Below are 26,100 nucleotides of genomic sequence, written 5' to 3'. Positions count from 1 at the left end.
TCCTCTGTACCTCCAGGGACAAAATAGAAGCCTCCAGAACACATAGTATGCTGGGGGAGAGACAAGAGGAGCTGCTTTTGGTGGCATTTGGTGTGGAGAGTATTAATGTGTAATTAATTCTGTGCACATTTCTTTAATCCTCTCTTCTTTCCCGTGCCAACAGTCAGTTTGATGGCCTGCGGATGCCCACTCCTGTGGAAGGTAGTTAGTAAGTCACCGGATGACTTAGGCAGCCCTTAAGGGAGAAGGCTGACAGCAGATGTGGCTTCAGTCCTGTTCCCAAGGGAAGGAGACTAGCCAGGCTAGGGCCCAAGCCTGACTCAGGAAGAAAGCCAGTAGGTTTGTGTATATCATCTGAGCAAAGCTGGACTGAAACCTAGATTTGGCGGGGGGGGGGGGGGGGGGGGGGGGGGGACACAGGTGCTGTCCTTGGTGTATCTCTTCCTTAGAGACATGTCTAACAATGGCAACTTAGCAACATTTATTAACTTTGTTTTGGTAGGAACTATGAGGATGTAGGACTGTGGGTTAGTAAAATCATACCTTCTTCAAATGGTCCCATTTTCACAATTCAAGTGTAGCCTGTATGTGTTTTCATGATGAAGTGTTTGGAATCTGTTACCCCAGGCCACATTCGTTTAGGTAGAAACAAGAGCCAGGATTCATTACCACTTTGTTTTCCAAAGGGGCCCTCCTAAGGACCCACTGTAATTACATCCCCTGGCCAGCCTTTCCCACCAGCCCACCCAACAAGCCTGGGCTTGTCTCCATCCCCAGATATAAGCAGTTTAAGCTGGAGGGACAGACCCCTACTACACAGTGAAAAGGGCTTTGTGAACTGTAATGTGCTGTGCAGTTATTAGCTGTGAGGTTGCGAGATGGCCTAAGGACTGTTTAGCAACTAAGAATAGACTGAACTTTACAGGAAAGTGATATTTTCTCCCCCTTACAGCTCTTTCAGGAAAGAGTTGCTCTTATAAGTCATTGGTTTGACCTCTGGACTCACAAGCAACGTCAAGAATTCTTGTTCACGATTTTTTTACGATGCACCAAATCACAGTTAAGGTAAATGTAGCCTAAGGATGCAATTAGCATGCGTTCTTAAAGGAAATAAAATATGGTAAAATGTTTATCTAACCTTCTAGGGTTTCTCCCCTCCTCACTTCCCCAAAATAACAAATAAAGCAATTGGCATTTTAAAGTTTATAGACAGAATCTTCTAGTGCTCCTTCCTCCTTGAGGATGAAATGGAAACTTGGGGGCTTTCACACCTTCCAACCGCAGTGGGATATTTGGTTTTTGTAAACATCAGAAGCTTCAGCCAGTGAATTACTATACTGGATTCTCCTCAGAACCATCAGACGGACAAACAATATATTTCAAGTAGATATCTGGCACACAGGCAGTCCAAAAATAATTGTAACACGAAGGGATGGATCTGAAAAATACCCAAGGAGTGACCATGGTAGCAACATTTAGGAATATGCACGAGACTCATATTGCAGTGGCCGTGATTGCCAGTAGGTCCTCATTCTTATTCCTGCCCTGGCCTCCCGTAGTGTCTGCCGTTTGCGTTCAGATACTCCAGCAGAGGTGGTGTGCTATCTGAAAGCGTTGGTTGAAATTACATGCAAGAGCAGCTAGCGTTTTGATCAGGAATTAATACTCTCAGGGTGGTTAGCTAGCATTGTGTTGGAAAGGTCGCAATGTCTCAGTTATTACAAGATACTTGGCTAATGAGCAGAGCCAGTATCAGACATCCGTTATCATCAGAGCAGCCAGCGGCTTGTTCATTTGTCAGAGGAATGTTAGAAATGGAGACATTAAAGGTATTCAGATGTGGGATGGAAAATGTTCGGGAGAGCCCTCCAACATGCCTGGCCCTGGTTGAGGAATCCAGCCAGCCTGGTAGCAGGTGCTTATAGGGCTTTATCCCCAGGTAAATGGCCTTGTCAGTCTAGGGATTTCTGGTAGCCTGAGGCTCTCAAGGAGGGTAATAATGGAATCCTGTTTCTGGAACACTGTACTTTCTCAGTTGAGTAAACCTTTGCCCAAAGGACAGAGAGCCGGGACTTCATCAAGCCCATGGGGGAGACTGTATGGAGTGTTTGGGGCTTGTTCGTTAGGTTTGTTTAGGGAAATTCCAGGTATGGCATCATTTGGGGTTAGCTGTTTTTAGTACAACCTGGTGGTAAGGTTGTAACCATTGAACTTCTTAGGTAGCTTCCAGAAAGCATCAGAGTTATGCAAAACCAAATTGGCTTATTTTAGTTTGCAATACCTGCCTTGCACTCTTTCTCACACTTCCTTTATCCTGCTCTTTAAATCAGCCATTTCATCTCTCCTACCTGTTTGCTCATCTTCTCCCTCGTCTGCTTTCTCCTGCATCCGGGAGTGTGTGGTGGGTCACTAAGAGACTGACCCTGATGGAGTCACCAGGTTACTGGAAGCAAACAGACACCTTCCCGTCTGTGTTGAGAGAGGCTGCAATGACAGGCCACAGAAAAAATAGGCTCTTTCATTAATGCTTAAAAAATCAGGGAACGGAACTTTTCATAGCAGTCATTGGCTAGGTTTCCTTTTACTCCAACTTTACAGCTTTCAAGATAAAATAACAGACCAAAACCCAAATCTGTAATTGCTTGTGGTACATCATGTTCTAGTCTCATGTATCATAAACCACGCAATTTTAGCTGTAACCACTGGAGGTCATTAGAGATCGTGTGGTGTATTTTGAGGCTCATTAACATCAGGACTGAGATTTTGTCACTGGAAATTGTATCCTTTGTCTGGTACCTGAATTCTTTTTATGGCGCAAGGATATGGAACTAATCCGTTCAGTGGAATTACTTCGCTCTGTTTTGTAGCAGCTGGCTTTCTGCAGAGAGCTGTCTACCGTAGTTGCATGAAGCTATAATTCCATATTTTTTTTTTAGAAGTTATGTCAATTTCTGGTCTCTAGAGCTGGCATCCTGAAGCCAGCTGTAACTTGTAGTGGTGGATTTTGTTGCTGAACATGAACTAGTTTATTCCCCCAAGTCCAAATTAGGTCTTTCTTCTCCTACTTCCTCCCCATCTCTCTGGGTCAGCCATGTCTTCTCTCCTGCCAACATTTACAGGATCTGTTTACTGATAGTCTAACCCAGTTTGAGTTGTGCTTGATTTTGGTTAAATCTAAAAGCCCAATTCATTTTAATTTTTAAAGTTAGTGCAATCGAATTCCTTTTAAACATCTTTATTGAGATATAGTTCACATACAGTAAAATTCATCATTTAAAATGTACAGTTAGTGGTTTTAGTGTATTCACAGAACTGTGCAACTATAAGCACACTCTAAGTTTAGAACATTTTCATCACCCCAAAAAGAAACCTGCTACCCATTAGACGTTAACTCCGCATCTCCATCCCCAGCACTGGGCAACCACTAATCTTTCTGTTTCTATAAATTTGCCTTTTCTGGACTTTTCAAATAAATGCAGTCTTAAAGCATGTGGTCTTTTGTAACTCGCTACTTTCATGTATTATAATCTTGTTAAATAACAAAAAGCAACCAAGTACACGTGAAGATCAAATTGGCTTTATTAAATGGTTCATGAGGACTCCTGGGTGGCTCAGTCAGTCAAGCATCTGCGCTGGGCTCAGGTCATGATCCCAGGGTCCTGGGATCAAGTCCTACATTGGGCTCCCTGCTCAACAAAGAGTCTGCTTCTCTCTCTTCCTATGCCCCTCCCCTGGCTTGTGCTCTCTCTCCCTCTCTCAAAAAAAAAAAAAAATAAAACCTTTTAAAAATGTTCTCAAAGGGGCACTTGGATGGCTCAGTGGGTTAAAGCCTCTGCCTTCAGCTCAGGTCACGATTCCAACGTCCTGGGATCAAGCTCTGAATTGGGCTCTCTGCTCAGTGGGGAGCCTGCTTCCCCTTCTCCCTCTGCCTGTCTCTCTGCCTACTTGTGATCTCTGTCCAATAAATAAATAAAATCTTTACCAAAAAATGTTCTAAATTATATAAAGGCTTCATCAAAAATATGAAATAAACATGTTATTAAATAAGCAAATGAATGGTTCACGAATCCGGCAACACCCCCTCTAGCAAGTAGAGCGGCACTCTGAGAGGTTATACAAAACAAAATGGAAGGAAGGTTTTTTATGGATGGAGGATAGGGGGCAAGACAGTTATTAGCAAAAGAAAAGGATTGTTCCAAACAAGGGTGTTTGCTAGGGGAGAAGCAGCATGTCTTATCATGCAGATTACCTCATCTTTCCTTGGGGGATGGAGAAGACCCGGGTGATATGGAAAGAAACATGTTCCTGACTGACCGGTTAAGGCCCCATTTCTGGGGGAGGCTGAAACTGCAATTAGATCTGGTATTAAGCCCAGTTTGACAACTTGGTCTACGTGACACCATTTGGGGACTGTGGTTTCCTTTCCCCCCCCTCAAAAAAAAACCCAATGTTCTCAAGGTTCATCCATTTTGCAGCACATATCAATACTCCTTTCCATTTTATTGTTAAATGATCTGCCATGGTACGGCTATACCATATTTTATCTATCCATTCCTAAGTTAATGGACATTTGGGTTGTTTCCACATTTTGGCTACTGTGAATAACGCTGCTCTGAACATTCGTGCGTCGGTGTTTCTGTATGGATGTCTTTATTTAACTTTTCGATCTGTTGCTGGGTCAAATAGTGACCGTGCAGTCAACTTTTAATTATCAAGCATTTCTCCTGAACCTTATTTATTCCTATAGTCCCTGCTCCCTCACCACTTAAAAAGCAAGCGAATACATGAGAGAATTCAGCATTACTTGAATGTCTGAAATCTTTCTGTGTAAGCTAGGCTGGATTAGTGCCATTTCTGAATTTTTTTTTTTTTTAAACCAGGCACTTACGGCTACAAAGCTTAACTAGAATATTGTAGTATTGGTTGGGACTGTGTTGTCACAGTTTTCTTTGGAAGTTTCTTCTTAATCTCCATGAGATGTATTCCAATATCTAAGATTTTTCTTTTCTGTCCTTATATTCCATATTGTTAAGATTTATTTTTTCAATTTATTATTATTATTATTGTTATTTTGGTGGGCAGCAAAGCGAGGTTTATTGAACACTAGTAAAGTTTATTGAATGACAAAAATGAGTACAAAGCTTTAAGATTTCTTAAATGGAGTTTTATGATATTTAAGACATTTTTCAAGGCTTCATCTTCTTATATCGTAGCTTAGGCAAGCTCTTCCTCACCTTGACTTTGATGGCCCCTTTCCTGGGAAGCCTTCCCTGCACATCTTTCACTCCCAGCAATTTTTACAAATGTCTATCATGGCTTTTCCCCCAGCACATTATGCTTAAATGGCCACATGTCTAAATGATTCCACTGGTATCATCTCCCTGCCACTTGGCCAGGCTGAATTTTCCTGACTCCCTAAAAGAAACTGGGCTGTTTGTGTGTCACTCCGAGAAACCCATGGGAAGTTTGCATCTCCTGGCCACACTGGTGGGACCGGTTTCAAATTGCCAGGGCTCCCCAGCAGGCAACGCCCCATACAAAGGCCTTTCATTCCAGGGCTGGAGCTGTTCAAACCTGTAGCTTTCCCTGGTGGGTCCCTGGGGCAACATTCATGCAACTGCAGTCCCAAGACACAGATGGATTGTCTGCGCAGGTGGGAGTAGGGGGGAGGGAGATCACAAGCAGTGAAGGATTAGCTCTGGTCATTTGTCTCCATCAGAGCTGACTGGAAAAGGGGTGGGGCAGAAAAATCGTCCAGCTGATGTACATCTAAGAAAGACACCCCCCCCCACCACAATTCCAATTCGCTGCTCCTGGCCACTCTTTCCAAGCAGCCCCGGGGAAAGCTCAGGGGACAAGGTCTATCGCATCTGTGAACAGTGAGGAAATCTGGTGTATAAATGTCTCAGAGACAGTGCGCATTGGGGTTCATTTTGAATATGGAGCAGCTTCATGCCGCTGAGTTCCTGAGCATTCCCCATTTGTAAGGGGAATATTTCTGGGTGGAGGCAGCAGCCGGCAGAGAGGCGTATTCAAACGTACACCGGGTTCCTAAACATCCAAGACGAGTCTGGAAATCTGGGTCATCCTGACTCTTCCCTCTCCTCAGCCCTGACTTTTGGACATGCTCCCTTCCTTCCACACAGATCAGATGCTCATGGACAACCATCATTTGTCATGGGGACGGTTTACTGAGAGGTGGTTGAAGCAAAGAAGGAAAATCCTTGAGTCTGAAGGAAAAAGGAGAAACCCAAAAGCCTGGAGCTGTATCACTGGGTGGGGATGGGGACGGAGGGCGAGAGGACGGTGGGAAGGTCATTGTCTTAGGTGAGGTGAAGCCTGTGCCCTTGTGATTCTCACTTCCCATTTTGTAAGGGGTACCGTTCTCTACAGGGGTGGAGCCACACTTCATAATGTCTGACTTGTCTTTACAACACTTCATACCACCCCACATTATGTTATGTACAGAACTTGTTGATTTACTGTCTGCCTGCTCTACTAGACCCCTGCTCCATGAGGGCAAGAACTTTTTCTGGTGATTCTTTGTGTCCCTAACTCTGAAAGCCATAGCCAGTATGTAGTAGCCACCCAGTAAATGCATATTGGATGGACGATGTCTAAAATACTCCTAATAACAAGAATAACAAAAAAATCATCAGAAAAAAATTTTCATACGTAGCTCTCTGGGAGGGAGAAACTTTTCAAGATATTACAAGTTCCCGAATATGGGAGATCACTAATATTTTGTTTCATTCAAGACTTTTTGTTAATTAATTGACTTGGGACTTCTATAAGAGAATTCCGAAAGGAATTGTGCACAGTTACAATACCCAAGGATGGCATGTCACACTGTCGTCTGTGCTAATGACCCCTCTTGAAGTTGCTCACGGCACAACTTCCCAAATGCAGCAGCCCTGAGAATTAATACCACCAGCCATTTATAAAATACACGATATTTAGCTTCCACAGCTACGAAGAATCCTTTTGGTTACTGAGACTTCTCTGCATAGGAGGAGTCAAATTCACAGACACATCATAGGAAAATGGATAAAGGTTTTAAGAAAACATTTGTCTCTGTTCTGTATTTAAGAATCTCTTCAGGAGATGTCCAGGAGTGTGGTGGGCAGAAGCAGAAGTAGAATGCCCTGAGTGTACCCTGAGTGGGTGTTGGTCATCTTTCCTCCTCCTCTCTCTGGGTATTACTTTTGGTGTCATGCTCAGAATGTTTTCAAGTGCAAATAACAGAAATGGAATTCAAACCAGCTTAAGAAGAAATGGGAATGTATTGACTTAAGATTTGTCTAGCTTCAGGCCAGGCTAGATCCTTGGATTCAAACAATGTTCCCCGGGCTGGTGGGCTTGCCTGAGCCCCCCTCCCTACCCCGCCTTCTCTCAGCTCTGCTTCCCCATGTCTGTTGCATAAAACTAAAAAGAGAAATGCAAGAGCTTTACAGAGGAAATTATAAGTCTTTGTTAAAGGATAGTTAAAAGCAACAACAAGGGCGCCTGAGTGGCTCAGTGAGTTAAAGCCTCTGCCTTCGGCTCAGGATCCTGGGATCGAGCCCCACATCGGGCTCTCTGCTCAGCAAGGAGCCTGCTTCCCTTCCTCTCTCTCTCTGCCTGCTTCGCTGCCTGCTTGTGATCTCTGTCTGTCAAATAAATAAATAAAATCTTTAAACAACAACAACAACAACCACCCTGCATGGATAGATGCGCCATGTTTGAAGATGCCAATTCCTTCTAAATTAACCTCCAAGTTCAATTCAATCCTTTACAAATCCCCAAATAGGATATTTTTTATGTACCTTGGGAGACCAATTCTAAAGCTAATCTAGGAAAGAGAATGGATCGCAGCCCCTAAGGAAAGCACACATATAAAGAAAATAAGAGAAAGAGTGACAATACCAGACAGTAGAAGCACATTGACCCGTTTAAGAAATCCATGCAAGGGATGCCTAGGTGACTCAGTGAGTTAAGCCTCTGCCTTCAGCTCAGGTCATGATCTCAGGGCCCTGGGATGGAGCCCCGCATTGGGCTTGATGCTCAGCAGGGAGCCTGCTTCCTCCCTCTCTGCCTTCTTCTCTGTTTACCTGTGATCTCTCTCTGTGTCAAATAAATAAAATCGTTAAAAAAAAAAAAAGAAAAGAAAAGAAAGAAAGAAATCCATGCAAGTCATACATTGAGGTTAAAGGGGAACAAGGATGGAGCTAAACGCGAGCTCTGCAGTAAGGGACAGGTGTCTGTGAAGGCTGGGTGGATCGGACACTTCGGCAGCTGCATAGATCTCTCCTTTTCTCCTCAGTGTCTGCTTAGCTGGCGCCCTGTTGATCACCCTCCTGCCCACACCGTTCCCTGCTTCTTCCCCATAGTCCTGATGGGAGCGTTTCCCCCCAGGCTGTATGCGTCTCAGAGGTGGCTTGTCACTGCCCCGCCAAAGGTGACCAGACTTGGACAGAATTATGAAGATTCCACGCCCTTCGTGGTGTCTGGATTATGAAAGGGTGTGTGGATACTAAGTCTGCCCAAGGAGACATAGAGAGTGGCCACTAGAGAGCTTCTGGGAGAGTCTTCTTCACACTCAGAGGGACTTAAATTGGGGCTCGAGGAAGGGACGTGCCCTTTTCATCTAATGATTTCTGTTCTGTGAGGTTCACTCCTCACAGTGGAAATTACCTCAGGGGACAAAGCTAAGGGCAAGAGCCAACTATCAAGGAGGCAAAGTGAAAATACAGAAGATCTGTGGCCCCTGATTACCTCCCTGAGGGCTTGAAATCACGAACTCTGGAGCTGCCCTGATTTTTCCCTATTGCTTATGTGAAAGGAAGATAAATAGGTTTAAAATGGGTCTAGTGATACCTTCTCCGACCATATCAACTCTCCAGAATTTAGCTGTGAACCAGCTACATTTAGAAAAACAACATGCATTTAGCAGTCAACCGATGCTCCTCACGCGCAGGAGAGAGCCCGTCAGACTGTCGTCCAGTGGCTCAGTATTCAGTTAGCTCAGGGCCTCAAGAAGGAGTTACGCCTACTCCTAAGACCACCACACACATATTCAGTGCTTTGCACTTGACCTGGCCTAAGCATCAAGACCTGCTGCCCTGTGAGGTCAAATCCACTGCTGTTGAAAAGGGTTGGCCCATTAGGATCTCTTGCAGTTTGTGAAACCACGGACTCTGAGCCCCACCCATGGAGATTTTGACTCAGCCCATGAGGATGGGGCTGGAAAAGTAGTTTTTCCTCCATTCCCCGAGTGATGTGGAACATGGCCAAGTGTAAGACACAAGGCCTGGGTGACCTGAAGGCCCCAAGGCTTCTTCCACCTCTCAGTCCTACTCTGAGGCAGGAGCACAGATGGCATGCGCGCCCTGTCCCTTCTCTTCTCAATGAAACAGAATTACCTGTTAAGTGTCTGTAGATGCCTTTTCCATCTTTCTCTGGCGCTGATGCATAGTGGTCTTCAAATGCATCATTGTAAGTAACCCTAAGCTTAACATACATAATAAAGGGAAGGTTCCCTCTCGTATAACTGAATGAAAAATCCAGAGTAGGTTTGGCTACAGCTGAAGCTCAATTCAAAGGCTCAGTAATAAACCCAGCGACTTCATTGTTTCTGTTCTTCTGCTCTGCCTTTGGCAGTCATGGCTTCATCATTATGTTTCCTCAGTTGTGTACAGAAATAAAAATAATTTCTCTGTTGGAGCTTCACTGTGGTTGGACTAGTCTTTATCCCTGCCCACTTCTGCCAGTTGCCATGGCCAGGAGACTGACCCAGATGAATTGAATTAGCCTTGATCATATGCTGTTTTTGGAGACCGGGATAGAGTCAGCCTCTATAGGACCTTGTGGACCACCACATAGGAAGTGAGGTTATTTTACCTAAAGAAGGGGGAGTAAGTAATGGGTCAACTCAGAAGAGTGCTGTCTGTTCATCCAGCGTTCAGCAAATGTTTGCTGAGTGCCTACCTTGTGCCAAGCCCAATTCTGTGTGTGTGGGATTCAACACCTGAGTGTAGAAGATTCCTGCCCTTTGACATTTGTATTTCAGTGGAACAAATCTTATCCTAAAATAGGACAAGGGAGCATCCATGCCTCTCACTGGTTGTCTGACAACACAATGTGGCACCACCGTAAATATCTGGGAGAGTTTTCTGTGTCTCAGAAGTTGGAACGGAGAGATAGACTTGATATGCCCTTATTCCTGGAAACTGCAGATATTCCCTTATGGAGCCAAGACCTTTTGCAGACGTGGTCACAGATTTTGAGATGGGCACATTACCCTGCCTCACTGGGACTCAGCATAATCACAACGGTCCTTCTAAGGGATGTAAGAGGCACGATAGTCGGAAGACAACGTGATGTCAGGAGCAGTGGGAGAGAAGGGGACACGGGACAAATGTGCTGCTGGCTTTGAAGATGGAAGAAGGGGCCATAAGCCAAGGAAGGCAGGCAGTTTCTAGAGCCTGAAGGGGAGGAGGAGGCTGATTCTGCTCTCCCAGCCTCCAGAGGGAGCCAGCCCTGCCTACACCTAGCCCATCATAACTGATTTCAGACTTATGATCTCCAGAACTCTGGAAAAATAAATGTGTACTGCTTTGGGCCACTACAATGATGGTAATGGTTAAAATGAACAGAAATTTCAGATAAGCAGTGAAATTCTATTTCTTATTTATTTAATTTTTTCATTCTGCATTCTGACTTACACATATCTCTTTCGCCCCTGCCAAGTTAGAAGCACTATACCAGGTGCTGGGGACAGAGCAGTAAACAGAACAACCACACACCTTCTTTCATGCAGCATGTAGCCCAATGGAAGAGAAAGACTATAAATAGTGAGTGAGCCCCAAAATGGATTGAGTTTGAGGGTCAGCAAGAATGGAAACTCAAAACCCATGCTTAGCTTATAGTACGGTGCACATGGAGTGTAAAGGATACAGGTTTCAGCAAAGGACAAGAGAAGGCAGCAAGGAGGCAGAGCTGAGGGAGTGGTGGCCGCCGCCTATAGGCAAGTGTTTGTACAGCAGGAATGGTCAGCCTCTTGGGGAGGGGGGGATTCTGTTAGTACCCCTAAAATTTCACTATTGTTATATGGTCACCCATATTGTTGCAAAAATAGCTTTCCACTAGCCACATAACAGATCTACCACGCTGGTTCCACACACAATGTCTTGTTCCTTCCCCGGCGCCATATTGCTTCACTGGCCATAAGTTATACCGTATAGATCATATTTGAGAAGTCATACAGCACTTCTATAATAATGACAGGTCTGTGTACATGCATTATCCTTTATTTCCCACAGTCCAAGTAGGCTTAGCCAGCCCAACAGATGTCAGATAAAGAGCTACGATTGTGCTAAGTGACAGAGAAAAAGAAAGGCAACCTCACCCAGCCCAGGGGATGGGTTGCCGCCTTCCCTGAGGATCTGACATTTTGGCGGGAGTGTGAAGGATGCCAAGGAGGTCCGACAAGCAGAGACTTGGAGAATGGGTGAGCCTCCTGGCCAGGATGACTCGTGCAGAAGCCTAGGGCCTTCTCTATCTGTTCAGTAATAACACCAAGCTTTTGTGGAGGCACTGGAAAATGTGAATAGGCAAAAAGAGGAAAATACCAATCACCCATAATCACACCCCCCAGATAGAACCTTCTGCTTTTTTGATGCTTATGTGCATCCATGTAACTATGAATCAGAGCATATACATTATTTTAAAATCTTTTTAAAGACCCTCTTCAGTGGCCCTTCCTTGTTGCTTTCCCCACACCCAGCTTCACTCTCTCTTTCACTGAAGACTTCAGCACATGGTTCTCCACTCGCTTTATGCCCCAAACCTAGTCATTAGTCTGTGCAACGCTGGCATCCATGTGGAAACCCGCCCACTTCAGGCCCCGGCCACGCCAGATGGTGTGCGTAAAGCCACCAGACAAGACCACGAGGGCCGTGCAGGTGACAAAAAGGCAGGGACCTCTGCTGACTTGGCTGACCCTCTCCAGACCACCTCTGCAAGCTCTGCTCCCGGTCATTTCCCTCACAATGTGGGCAGCTTCTCTCTAGTTCTTATCAGAAATTTAAGAGCCGAGAATTAGATTCAAGTTCTGTATTACTAAGCCTTGTTATTTTCGCAAAGTACACATTGTACATTCAGTAGCACACTGCAAAGCAGTGTCATGAATTATTTAAATGAAGCTATCCTTGTCACAATAAAGGAGCAAAGCACATTTTGTGCATTGTCTCCTTACATGTTTTTATTTCTCTTCACGGATTTCTTACTTTGTAACATTAACTAAAATGCAGTGAGCCACAATGTCGTTACTGTAAACTAGCCTAGTTCTGTTGCTTGGGGACTGATTTTTTTTTTTTTTTAATGTGACTGAAGCATTTTCCTTCTTTCTTGCTTAAGATTCATTATACTTGCATGTGTCCTTGCAGCAGTGCAGGCTGGTAACAAATATAAAACATGCATAATTGAAGTCCACTTTAAAAAGTATTCTTGGAGGGGCTGGCTGGCTCAGTTGGTAGAGTCTGCTACTCTTGATCTTAAGGTTGTTGAGTTCAAGCCCCATGCCGGGTGTACAGATTGCTTAAAAATAGAATCTTTTAAAAATTAAATAAATAAAAAGTAATTCAGATTTAGTTCTCCTTTGCTTGGCTGGGAGGGAACAGTAGATGCTGTGGGCTGGGAATAGAAAACCAAGGTACTGAGACCCATCTTTGAAAAAGAGGCAGAAAACATTTTTGTTTTGCACCTTATTTGATGGATCTGTTTTATAATTCTAAATGAGAGCATATTGTCCTCCAAGGGCCAGTGAAAGGATTGTGAAGCCTGTCTGGGACACTGGGGAGTTAGGTCAGGGACCCACTGGGATTAACTGTTCTTGGTGTTTGTTCAATGCCTCATTCAATTTGATTGTTAATCTATTAACAATGAGAGAATCCCCTTGTGATACTTTTGTCTGTGGCTACTATATGCTGCCAGTACAAACCCAACTCCGTAACAACATTCTTTGCCGTCCTGCTCACACACACACACACACACACAATTTCCCCCTGACTGCATGCCAACAGGTTAATTTCATTTTTAAATTCTTTTCCAATAGATTCATTTTATTTTTTAATTTTTATTTAAATGTTATTAACATACAGTGCAATATTGGTTCCTAGAGTAGAATTCAGTGATTCATCTCTTATATACAACACCCAGTGCTCATCACAAGTGCCCTCTTTCTTATGGCTTATTTCCCTCTCTTCTTTCTTTTCTTCTCCCCTTCCTGTTTTTCTTTCTTTCTTTTAAAAATTTTTTTAAATTTTTTATTTTAGAGAGTGGAAGTGGGGGAAGGACAGAGGAAAAGGGAAGGGGAGAGAGAAACTCAAGCAGACTCCATGCTGAGTGTGGAGCCTGATGTAGGGCTCAACCCCACTACCCTGAGACCATGACCCAAGCAGAAACCAAGAGTCAGACACTTAAACAACTGTGCCACCAGGTATCCCTGTTTTCTTTCTTTAATGACACATGTGAGTGAGGTCAAACAAGTTCATTTTAAACCACTCTATTCTATCTCAGGTTGTGATAAAGGTTCATGGAGAGGGATCAAGAAAGAGCAGTGACATAAAATAAAGTCAGGGGAGTAGAAAAACACAAAATAATAGGCAATCATTAAGCCTTGCAAAGGAAGCAGGTAGCCTTTTCTTTAAAAACAAAAAACAAAGCCAAAAAAAGAGAAAAATTTATTTTGCAATAAATTTTAACTTGTAGAAAAATTGCAAATGTAGTACAAATAATTCCTTATACTTTTCACTTGGATTCCTCAACTGTTCACACTTTACCATTTTGCCTTGTTATTCTGAGTCACATGAGAATATGCTGCAAACATGATGCCCCATTAACCTTAAGCATGTCAGTATGCCTTTCCAGGAAAAATGAAGACATTCTGCTGAAAAATCAAAGTATATCCTCCAATATCAATAAATCAGCATTGGTACAATACTAGGGTCCAATCCACAGACCTCACCCGAGTATTCCTGACTGGTCCAACCATGTCCTTTATAATCATCCTTCCCTTCTCAGTCCAGAATCCAATCCGGGGTCATCTATTGTATTTACTTTTCATGTCTCTATATCCACCTCAATGTGGAGCAGTTCCTTAGTTTTTCCTTGTCTTTTATTAACACTTCTGAAGAGTACAGACCTACTTGGTTGAATGAACTTCATTCAACTTCATTCTGGCTGATACTTCCTTAAGATTACATTCAGGTATTGCCTTCTTGGCAGGAATTACACAGAAGGGACACTCAGCAGATCACACCAGGGGCATATGATGTCGATTTGTCCCATGGCTTGTGATGTTGACTTATCACTTGGTTAAGATGATTCATTATTAAGTACTGTGTTAATAATTAATAAGTAAATAAAAGGCCTTGAGTGATTAATTTTAAATTAATTTTAAAGTGTTAGAATCTATGCAAATACCCTATTCCTCATCGTATTTTCACCCACCAATTTTAGTCTCCATTGATGACTCTCTTCTGACGTAATTATTTACTGTGATAGCTGCCAAGTGCTCATTTTCTAACTTCTTAATTGCTTCTACATGTATTATTAATTGGTGTTCTGTTGCAAGCTCGATTTTTTCCTTCTCCCAAGATTTATGGATGAGGCCCCAGTTAGGCCAGCAGTTTGGGTAAATTAATGGTGAGGACTGTCTCTGGGTCTCCTGGGTGTTCAGCAGCTTGTTTATGAAGGTAACTAAGCTCATTTTTGTTCCTAATTGGAGGTATCATTTTCACTTCACTTTGGAACTTTCTGGGCTTGACCCACCCTGTGGGAATTTCGTTTATGCATTTAGAGGTCAGAGAAAGTCAGAGAAGACACACTGCAGAATGAGAGCTATTCAGAGATAGGACTTTTCTTTCAATGAGTTTATCTGTGTCCATTAGGACCTGGTACCAGGGCAGCAGTGGCCACTGAGCCATGAGAAATAATTCTGGAGTACCAATGGCTTGAGATAAAGGAGTTCTGCTAAATCCTTATTGCCAACGTTTCCAATCAGCTGTGAGATTGACCACAATCATTTACAATGTTACTGAGTTTGGAGGAGATTAGTGGTTCCAGGGAAGAGTCTGATTTACCAACACAGGATTACTTCCAAACTTTTTTGTTCCAGTGATTCTTATTCAAATATGATGACTTATTTGGTGGTTTGGGACTAGAACCAATGTTTATTGCCAGTATCTAAAGAGGGCAATCAGGTATTATCTCTTTTTTTGTAGTTGGTGACTACAGGGTCAGCAGTGCCTCCTTTGTGGGCCATAAAATATCTCTTTGGTCTAAGGCATATATAGCCTTGAAGATGATCATTTTGCTGAAGCCTTGGATTTTCTGTACATTCAAGATCCATTTGTGGTTAGGTAGCATGCACGGAGGAATGTAAGAAGTTTTCTTAATGGGGGTGCCTGGGTGGCTCAGTCAGTTAAGTGTCTGTCTTCGGCTCAGGTTGTGATCCCAAGGTGCTGGGATCGAGTCCTGCCTCAGGCTCCTCGCTTAGTGGGGAACCTGCTTCTCCTTCTACCCTTCCTCCCAGCTCACGCTCTCTCTCAAATAGATAAATAAAATCTTTAAAATTAAATTAAATTAAATAATAAAATATTAATATTATATAGTAATATATGATAGTATATAATAATATTAATAATAATAAAATAGATTTAACTTAAATAAAATAAAATCTTTCTAAAAAAGAAGCCTTCTCGGGGCACCTGGGTGGTTCTGCCTTCAGCTCATGTCCTGATCCCAGGGTCCTGGGCTGGAGTCCCGCATTGGGCTCTGTGCTCGGCGGGAAGCCTGCTTCTATCTCTCTCTCTGCCTGCCTCTCTGCTTACTTGTGATCTCTGTCTGTCAAATAAATAAATAAAATCTTAAAAAAAAAAAAAGACGTTTTCTTAATGGATGCCATATTTTAAAGAAGTTTTTAAAATAGATATCACAGCAGGGCTGCAGTGGCTCAGTCAGTTGAGCAGCTGAGCAACCAACTCGTGGTTTCAGCTCAGGTCATGATCTTACATGGGTGAGACGGGGCTCCAGGTCAGAATCTGTGCTCAGCAGGAAGTATGCTTCCACTCTCCCTCTTCCCCTCTCCCCATGTGCACATGCTCTCTCCCTCCCTCCCTTGAAATCAATCAATCAATCAATCAACCCTTTAAAAAAGCTAAAGTAGGTATCACATTAGGACATTATTGTTGAATTTGTTTAAGCATGTTGATGGTTATAGCATATGTTTTTTTAAAAAACGCTGTTGCTGTTTACTGAAGCACACTGAAATATCAAAGAAGAAATCACAAGGGAAATTAGAATACTTCACATTGAATGATAATGAAAATACACCACATCTAAGTGGGTGGAATGAATACAGTGATACGATGTCTTAGATTTGCTTTAAAATAAAATGGGAGTGAAGGAGGAGGAGGGAGAAGAAGAGGAGAAGATGATACAGCAGAAACCAGACTGGCTGCAAGATGACAATTATTAAAATTGATTAACGCATCTCATAATTGTACTACAAATATTAAGGTGAAATAAGATATTTTCAGATAAAAGCAAACTGATAAAATTGAAGTGAAAAGTGAAGAAATGCCAAAAGAAATTCTTCAGGCTAAGGAAATTGATACCAGATGGGAACTTGATTTACAAGGAAATGGTAATGTGTGGAAAAACATAAAATTTTCAAGTTATTTTAAAGATATATGACTGTGTAAAGCAAAACCAGTGTATTATAGGGCTTATAACATAAGTAGGTGCAGTATTCTGACAAAAGCATAATGGATAGCAAGAACTATACCATTGCACTGTTCTTTAAGTTTATATGAATATTCATTTGAAATAGACTATGAAATGCTAAGGATGCATACTGCACTTCCTAGCAACAACTTACTTGCATAATACAAAATGAATGCTTAAAAGCCAACAAACGAATTGAAATGGAGTACAAAAATTCATTATCTCAAACCAAGGCAGGAAAGGAGGAATAAATTTTCATAAAACAAATGGGAAAACAAAAACAAAGAACAAAATCAAGACCTGGATTCAACCATATCAATAATTATATTCAATATAAGTGGACTAAACCCTCAAACAAAAGACAGTGGTGGCCAAATGAGCTTTAAAAAAATAAATAAATAAAACAAAAAACCAAAAAGCAAGATCCAACTGTATACTGACCACAAAGGATACACTGTAAATATAGAGACATCCACTGGTTGAAAGTAAAAGGATAGGAGAAGATATACCAACAAATACTGAGCATATAAAAGTAGGATGGCGATATTAATATCAGACAAAATGGACTTCAAGACAAGGAATATTCACAGAAAGATAGAGAAGGACATTTTATAAAAAGAAAAGGATCAATTCACCAAGAAGTCATAATAATTATAAATATGCATGGACCAAATAATAGAGTTTCAAATTATATGAAACAAAACTGATTGAATTATAATAGAACAATTAAAAAATAATCTGGGAGAATATAGAACTGAGCAATCTTTTCAACCACCTTGACCTAATATTCATAGAAAACTAAACCCAACAACTTCCAAACATATGTTTTTTATGATCAAAATAACTTTCACTAAGATACAGAATTTCCTAGTTCAAAAAATAAGACTCAGTACATTTCAAAACTATTAAAATCTAATTAAGTATATCTTTAAACAATAATTCGAAAAAATTTGAGGTTAAAAAATATAAAATATCAAGAAAATCCCAAATACTTGAAAATTAACTCATTTGTAAGTAACCTGTGGTTGAAGAAGAAATCATGAGGGAAATTTGAATATTTCAAATTGATTGAAAATGAAAATACAACACATCTAAATGGGTAAGATGTAGCTAAAGCACAGCTTAGAGGAAAATATATTATTTAATTTCTTATATTAGAAAAGGAAAAAGGGGCTTTCTAAATTTTCACCTTAAATAACTAGATTAAGAAAAAAAAAAAAACTAGAAAAAAATAGCAAATCACATCCAAACTAAGTAGAAGGAAAAAAATAATGAAGAGTGGAAACTAATAAAATAGAAAATGAATAGAGAACATCTATGAAAACAAAAGCTGGTTTTTTTTTTCTTTTAAATAGTAGTGGAATTGATAAACTCTGAGCAAGAATAACCAAGCTAAAAGAGAAAACACAAATTGCCAATATCAGGAATGAAAAAGGGAATATTGCTCTAGATATCATAAAGATGATAAAGATAAAGGAAAACCTTCACAAGTTTATGCTAATAAGTTCAACAATTTAAATGGTTGTTTTGTAGATTCCTGAGTTGTTCTTAATCCTTGTTTTGTAGATTCCGCATACATGAATTGAGATAGTTTTACTGCTTCCTTTCCAATATGTATATTTTTTACTTTTTTTTCCTGCTTTGTTGAAATGGCTAAGACCTCCTGTACCTGTTAAATTGAAGTGGTGAGAATGAACATTCTTGCTTTGTTCCTGATGTTAGGAGTAAGGAATTAATATTTCACCACTAAGTGTGATGTGGTCACTATAGATTTTTATTCTAATTGCACCAGGAATTCACAGGGTTTTACTTGCATACGTGATGCTATCTAGTTTACATTTTTAAAAATACCACTTGGGCTACTGTGTAGAGAATGGACCCTGGGAAGAAGAGAAGCAGGGAGACCATCAGGAGGGACTGTTACAGTTGTGCAGAATGGAGGGGATGTGTTTTGCACTAGACTGACAGCAATGGGTATGGAGAGAGGTGGCTGGGTTTGGGTATAGGTATTTGTAGAGCTGACAGGACTTGCTGATTTATTGAATTTGGAGTTAAAAGAAAAAAAAATCCACATTTACAGCTTAAATGTACTTCAGATTTTTTCTCTGGATTTTAGATATTTTTATTATTCATTTCCTCTTTAGAATGGATCAGTGAAAGTAGATATAGTATTTTTAAAAATCTAGCCCTATGTTATTTAGGATTTCATTTATATATATATATAGTTAGAGGTTTCTAGAAAGAACAAGGACCAATACTTGTACTGGAATTTTGATCGGTTTTAGACACTAGTGTACTGAACTACATTTCTGTATCTTTCTTTTTAGGTTTGTCCAAGACTGGTTTTCAGAAAGGACGCAGGTGGCCAAAGTGGATTTCTCTACAGTGTTACCGCGCTTCATTTCTCTCTATATCTTTTCCTTTCTGAATCCGAAAGATCTGTGTGCAGCTGCACAAGTCAGCTGGCCCTGGAAGTTTTTAACTGAACAGGTTTACTACTTGTCACTTCTCTGTAATAGGGCCCAAATACCACTGTATTCTGTCATTCGGCAGTTGAGGGACCTTCCTTCCCTGAAGATAATAACAGAGGGTATTTGAACCGTAATTAACTTAACCTTCAGAGAAAAAAATGGGAATAAGTTAAATACAAGAATTTATTTTGTAAGTAAGGGGATCTACACTATTCTAATAATTCTTGTAATTTTAATAATCTCATATTACTCAATGTAATTATCTAGAAAAAAAATTTTTTTTTAAAAGATTTTATTTATTTGACAGACAGAGATCACAAGTAGGCAGAGAGGTAGGCAGAGAGAGAGAGAGAGAGGAGGAAGCAGGCTCCCCAGGACCTGGAGATCATGACCTGAGCCGAAGGCAGAGGCTTAACCCACTGAGCCACTCAGGTGCCCCTAGAAAATTTTTTATCTTGACTAAAGATGTCCACTTTTTTCATGAGATATTAGGTAAGCTGTGGTTATTATATGATATTATTTTGCCTGTGATAACTCACCCTGAAAGTTGTTATTGCACCACAGTGTCCTTTGATCGCCCTTTGGCTAACATCTGTTGAAGAGATTTTCAACATCCTCTGCCATTAATTCTGCCTCTGCTCTATTTGTCTCATTTTCTTTTTAAAGATTTAATAAAATGTCATGGCAGACATACTTTGAGGACACGTCAATAATTTACCTCTTTAACGTGAGCAGACTTCCCAGGGTGGGCTTGCGTTGAGCTACTGAGCTCAGACAATACCTAGCTCTCTATGGAGAGGCCACGTGCAAACCAAGCGTGAGCCCTAGATTTACAGCATTTAAGAACCTGGGCGAGGTGTTTGCACTGATTTTTCCTTTCAACCTATGTACTTATCTTTAAGGAATAGGTCTTGTAAACAGAATATAGTTGTTGGTGCTTGTTATCTAACATTCGGCAATCTTTGGCTTTTAGCGAGGGTAATTTCTTATTCACATGTGTGTACAAACGGATCTATTTAAGCTTCAGTCGGCTATTTTACTATGTTATTTTTGTTTGTTCCAGTTATTTTATTGGCTTTATAAAAAATTGTCTTTTAGAGTACATAAATGTTTTTTAAGTTGTTAATTATAAATTATTTAGCAGTTCTCTCATGGCTATATTAGGATTACGGCACTCATCCTAGGGCCTTTTTTTTTAACCGCTTCTGAGATAACGCAAAGAGCTTAGGACCCTTTAACTCTATTCCCCTTCAGTCCCCTTCCCACCCAGTTTCAACACTGTTGTCAAATATTTTAATTTTATATACACATAAAATACATTTAAATTTATATATATGTATATTTATTTACACACACATCACGACTATTATTTGATGTAGTCAATATTTACTTATAAGTAACCACATATTTACTTCTTCTGTTGTCATACATATCTTCCTGCATCTCTGAGTTTCCATCTGGGATCATTTTCCGTTTGAATTTTCTTCAATATTCCTTGTAGTGCAACTTGCTGCTGACAGATTCTCTTATTTTTGTCTGAAAATATCTTGTTTTACGTTCGTATTTGAAGGATATTTTCACAGGGAATTTCAATGCTAGGTTGGCAGTTAATTTTGTAGAACTTTGAAATTTTTCTATTGTTTTCTGTCTTCCATAAACTTTTTTTTTTTTTTTGAGAAGTGGGGAGTCTTATTGTTGTTTCTTTAATGGCAATATTTTTATTTTCTCTAGCTGCTTTTAGGGTTTTTTTTTTTTTCTCTGTCTTATCTTTTGTTTTCCACAAATTTATTATGATGTACCCAGAAGTGTGTGTGTGTTTCTTCCACTTTATGTTTTTCGGTGATTTTTGAATCTGAGATTTAATGCCCATCAGTTTTGATAAATTCTCACAAAGCATCTCCATATATATATATATTCTTTCTGCCCTATTTTTGCTCTTTTTCTTGTGGGATTCCAATACTTAACATGGTAGACTGATTTACATCTCCCATAAGTTTCATGTTGTTTTTTGTGTCTTTTCCATCTTTTTGGCCTTCAGTGTTTCTACCTGGGTTTTACTTCTAGCTTTTTGTTTACTAATTATCTCTTTAGCTGGATTCTAATTTGCTTTTAAACTGGTCCATTGAGTTTTAAATTTCAGTTATTATATTTTTCAGTTCTACAATGTTGATTTGATTATTTTTGCCACAATTCTCACCTAGCCATTTAACTTCTTAGACATATTAATTATAGGACTGTTTATGTTTTAAGTTCCTGCCTAACAATTACAACATATGGTTCTCCTGAGGGTCTCTCTCTACTTAATAAAAGATAATAAAAGACAAAAGGAGAAATAAACAATTGTTATCCTTTTGTGTGGCTGGTATTGGATACTAGATATTAGATATAAAATATCGATACAATAATTTGAGCCTCGGCTTGATGTTCTCTTCCTCCTGAGAGAATTTGGTTTTTGCTCCTGGCATTTGGTTAGGGCTAGGAATAGATCACTTAAATCCAGTTAGAAAAGGAGATATTTTAAAACTAGTTTCAGTCTTTGTGAGAGGTGGTGTAATTCCTTACCCTTGCTGATAACCATCTCAACTGAAAGCCTGGTGTGATTACTAGGGCTTTTCCCCTTAGTGGGCCCTGAATTTAAATTTGTTTCCTTTCTTCCTTGTGAGAATGTCAAAAATACTTTTTAGGTTCCATGTCATTCAGCCATAATTTTCTGCTCTTCTTCTCAGACTGAGCTTTACTTTGGAACTGTCAAATGCCTTGAAATGTCAAATGCCAGGGATCAGGCTTACCTCTTTGGTTTCCCTTCTCTCTGGGGTCATGTTCACAGGAGCCCTTATTGCATTGGTAGCTCTACAGGCCTTCAAATAATTGTTTTATGGTATTTTGTCTAGATGCTTAATTCAATTAAACCACATGAAATTTGCTGTTTTCACTTATCAAAGCTGGTTGTGTATTGGCAATATCATATGGTCCAACCAAAGGTGTTCCCAGGGGGAGGTCTGGTCTGAAACAAACTGATTTTTTACTACTATTTTCTACTACTAGGGTTAACCAAAAGCTGTGGGACCAGGTGCAAAAGATGAATAATACATTTATTCATATATAACATATATTGTGATCAAAGACTATTCTTGTGTGGAGTAAGGTATGCTTATTTTTTGTTTGTGTCCAATTTAGATGACAAGTCAGCCGCACCAGAAATCCCAATGTAAAGAAAAATTATCTGCATAGCCGGAAACATTATTACGAGGAAACGGTCCTTAAAATTTTCTTGCAATTTATATTTCTCCTTTCTTTTTTTTGTAGGACTGCTTATGGATGCCCAAATGCATTAGGTTTGGGTGGTTTCTGCCCTATACGCCAACAGATAACGAGTACGGTGCTTGGAAGCGTCATTACATTGCGTGTGTGTCGAGCTTAGATTGGCTAATACCTAGGGAAGCCTCTGCTGTCTATGGGACCCTGAACGAGCCCAAAACAGAAGATGAGGAGCTGCTGGAGAGACAAAGAGAAAAGTGCTTAAGAAAAATAATCTGGGAGAAAATTGCACTACGTAAGAGTAAGTAGCATTTTAAAATGATATCTTACCCAACTATTGTAGAAACAAATGGATTTACATACAGATTCCCAACTGGAGGATAGCTAAGTCTTCCTGGAAGAGCATGTAGGTGGTGTTCTCTAAAGCAAGCTCTTCCCCTCCCCGCCCCCTCCCCGTATATTTCAAGTTCATGAGTAAGAAAAAAGATTTCAGATGAGATACAGAAAGTCCAATATCGGTGCCTCCGTATTCCTCTGGTTACCATCCGGTTTATGAGATGAAAACAACAGCAACAAGGAGAGGGAACAAGGAACGTAGGCAAAAACAAGGAAATAGGTGCAGGAGAGAAGAATTGAGATTAGCAACAGAGGGGAGAAGTGAAAGTGGGATTGGAAGCAGGAAGAACAGCATTAAAAAAGAAAAGTAGGAAGGGAAGAAGAGTAAGAGCCTCTCTCAGTGAAGCCTTCTGATTTGCACAGTGCACAACAGAAAAACAAAAGTGACTGGAGTCCTGCCATCTTTTTTTCACTGACTCACCCTCTGTGAGATCATAACAAACGGGAGATTACTTGAAGCCAAGAAGAAGGGCAGAAATGGTTGTGAAACCTGTAAATCGATTAACTGCTTTCCACAAGAAAAGAGGTGTTGGTTCTCTGAGCTTTGTTTCTTGACCTGACAGGACTAGTAACTTGGAGCCACAACTTGGAGCCGAGAGGATAAGAAATCCAAATAGAGTCTGTAAAAAGGGCTATAATTATTGCCATTTGGAATAGTGCCCTGGTACAGCTTTATTTTTGATGCCTTTATCTATGTAGACTTGGCCAAGAGAAGCATGAAGTAAACTACAGAGGCCGCTGCTGTTTGTTTTTCAGAGGAGTTATTCAAAGTTCGACCCCCTTGGGTGAGCGGAACATGCTGCTCTAGATTGTTAAAATCCAAATGCCAGCCACGGCTCTCCCAGGCTCTGAGGGATCGAGTGGGATTACATGAAGCTTTGGAGAAACAGCTAATTTTGGCATCCTTACAAGCTTTGCCCAAGCGGTAAGCAAACCTCCATCTCCTGAAGGCTCAGGACCATCCCATGATACCAAGAATTCATTCTAGAATAATTTAGCTAACTCGCAGGGAGCTTGTATAATCATCTGGCTCATATCCTATGAGATGGCAAAAGAAATAACTCTTTAATCTTCAAAAGCAGTGGTCTTTGACATGTTTTCCGAGGGAAATCTGTAACATTCAAATTTTATATTTCAAATATTCTTGGCCCTGCAAAAAGGCAGTTTTGTAGTACATTTTCTGTGCAATTTATTGAGCAAAAGTAATATTTTTGTTTTCAGAATTGATTTTCCTGGAGTAAGTGTATCCAAATGGGAATCTGGGACTAAGGGTAAGAGAATGGAGACATTATTTAGAAAGCTGGGAGAACCAGATGATCTAGGAAATTTTTAAATCTCTCAGCTATTCTTTTAAAATGTCATTTTGAACCCCTCAGTATGTCACTACATTCATTTTAAGTGCCCAACAAAGCTAAATAAGTTCCAGGAGACCTTTCCAGTATCCCATGAATGGAGGAAGAGAGGCCCAGAAGCCAGCTCTGGCCCCACCCCACCCAGGAGCCCCATTTGCTGTTGTCCCCCAAAACTGCAGGGAGTGACTGAGTTCTGAAAGGCCACGTGCCTTGTTCAGTATAACTGATGCCCAGACAACACTTTGGTGCTCAGTTACCAAAATCCAGTTAATAGGAAATTTACATTTCACTTATTCCCTTCTTTTCCCTACAGAAGCAATGTTTCTGGAAGCCATTCCTACCCTTCATTATTGAAGAAGACTTGGCGTGGAGTTCAGAAAAATGATGACAGCTCTTCAAATGCTTCGCAGCCCCACTTCTTACTGATATCATCTCGGATTCCTGCATTTGAGGTAAGAGTATGTTAGGAGGCCTGCCCTTTTCTGAATCAGGTATTTTGTTTTGTTTTGTTTTTCATCTAGATGAGAGGATGTGTAACAATCTTTTGGCCTCCATAGGTATGAAAATGATTCCTCTTCTAAAAGGAAAATGGTCTAAGTGGAAATTTACAGACCCAGAGCACTTTTAAAAATCAGAAGCAATGAAGATAACCATAAGTCAAAATTACTTTAAAAAAAGCATTAAAGGGGCGCCTGGGTGGCTCAGTGGGTTAAAACCTCTGCCTTCAGCTCAGGTTATGGTCCCAGAGTCTGGGATCAAGCCCCGCATCGGGCTCTCTGCTCAGCGGGGAGCCTGCTTCCTCCTCTCTCTCTCTGCCTGCCTCTCAGCCTACTTGTGATCTCTATCTGTCAAATAAATAAATGAAATCTTTTTAAAATAAATAAATAAATGAAGTATTAAAGGCCAAAACTACCTTCCATTTAGTTAAGTATCTGGTGAATTCTTATTGAACTGAATTTGTTGCACTTATCCCCCAAAAGAGCAAGGTGATTAAGGATTATTTTAAAACCTCTTTGCAATGCCCAAGGAATGAAATACTATCATATAACCATGATTTCTCACAAGAAAAAGTCAGAAATCCTATTTTGTGGTCTATTCAGGGAGGTGCCATTAAATAATGTTCTTTTTATAATGAAGTTATATATTTTGATTTGAATATAAGTAATAAAAATAAAGGAAGCACAATGAAGACATAGAAGCATGTATTTTTATAGACACATGAGTATGTGTATATGCATATATGACACCATGGACATACGACACACATGTGTGTCTATGACATGCACACATATGTGTGTATATATGACACACAAAGAGGGACATATGTAAGGGATGACATTCCGTAGGTTCTATTCATTGGCCTACTTAGAAAGTTTTAACATAATTCCTCCTTGTAACAAAATGGTTGCTTTCAATATACAAAATCAGTCTTCTTTCTGGGCATCTAAAAATTGACTCAGATCATTTATAACCAGTCAGCTCCGTGGATCCATATGAAAGCAAGATCAGAGTTTTGATCTCCGTGTGGGCCCCAAATAGTTTCCTAATGTTTAATAATGGGCATCAGGCTGGGCACAAAGGATAACCCGTGACAGAGTATGGGTGAAAAATCTAGTTCAAAGTAAGTTCATTCTCCTATTTGTCTTCTTTACATAAGTCTATGCCATGATTACTTTTTTTTTTTATTATGAATGTGTTGGGTGCTTAGGCAAAAAGCAGGACATAACCAGGTGGTAGTCCTCTGCTCAATTTGAACTGTGACTTTCAGGAAGTTGCATGAGGTTTGGGAGAAAAAAAAAAAACAATTGACTTTAATGACTTTCCAAACTATCTCCTGCTAATGAATTAACATTACC

General features: G+C 40.4%; 1 protein-coding gene across 1 annotated transcript in view; it reads left to right on the top strand.

Annotated features, from left to right (window-relative positions):
• Nucleotides 1–19,406: 19,406 nt before the first annotated feature.
• Nucleotides 19,407–26,100, top strand: part of ECT2L (epithelial cell transforming 2 like) — a 45,025-nt gene continuing 38,331 nt past the window's right edge. Inside the window, exons 1-4 of the mRNA XM_044247790.1 lie at nucleotides 19,407–19,428; nucleotides 22,545–22,797; nucleotides 23,649–23,817; nucleotides 24,558–24,696. Of these exons, the coding sequence (XP_044103725.1) occupies nucleotides 22,557–22,797; nucleotides 23,649–23,817; nucleotides 24,558–24,696 (549 nt within the window). The 5' untranslated portion in view covers nucleotides 19,407–19,428; nucleotides 22,545–22,556. The remainder of the gene's footprint in view (nucleotides 19,429–22,544; nucleotides 22,798–23,648; nucleotides 23,818–24,557; nucleotides 24,697–26,100) is intronic.

Source organism: Neovison vison, chromosome 1, assembly GCF_020171115.1.
Source record: "Neovison vison isolate M4711 chromosome 1, ASM_NN_V1, whole genome shotgun sequence".
Classification (NCBI taxonomy): Eukaryota; Metazoa; Chordata; class Mammalia; order Carnivora; family Mustelidae; genus Neogale; species Neogale vison.
Note: the sequence above shows the minus strand (reverse complement) of the source record. Positions and strands in the feature narration are given on the sequence as shown.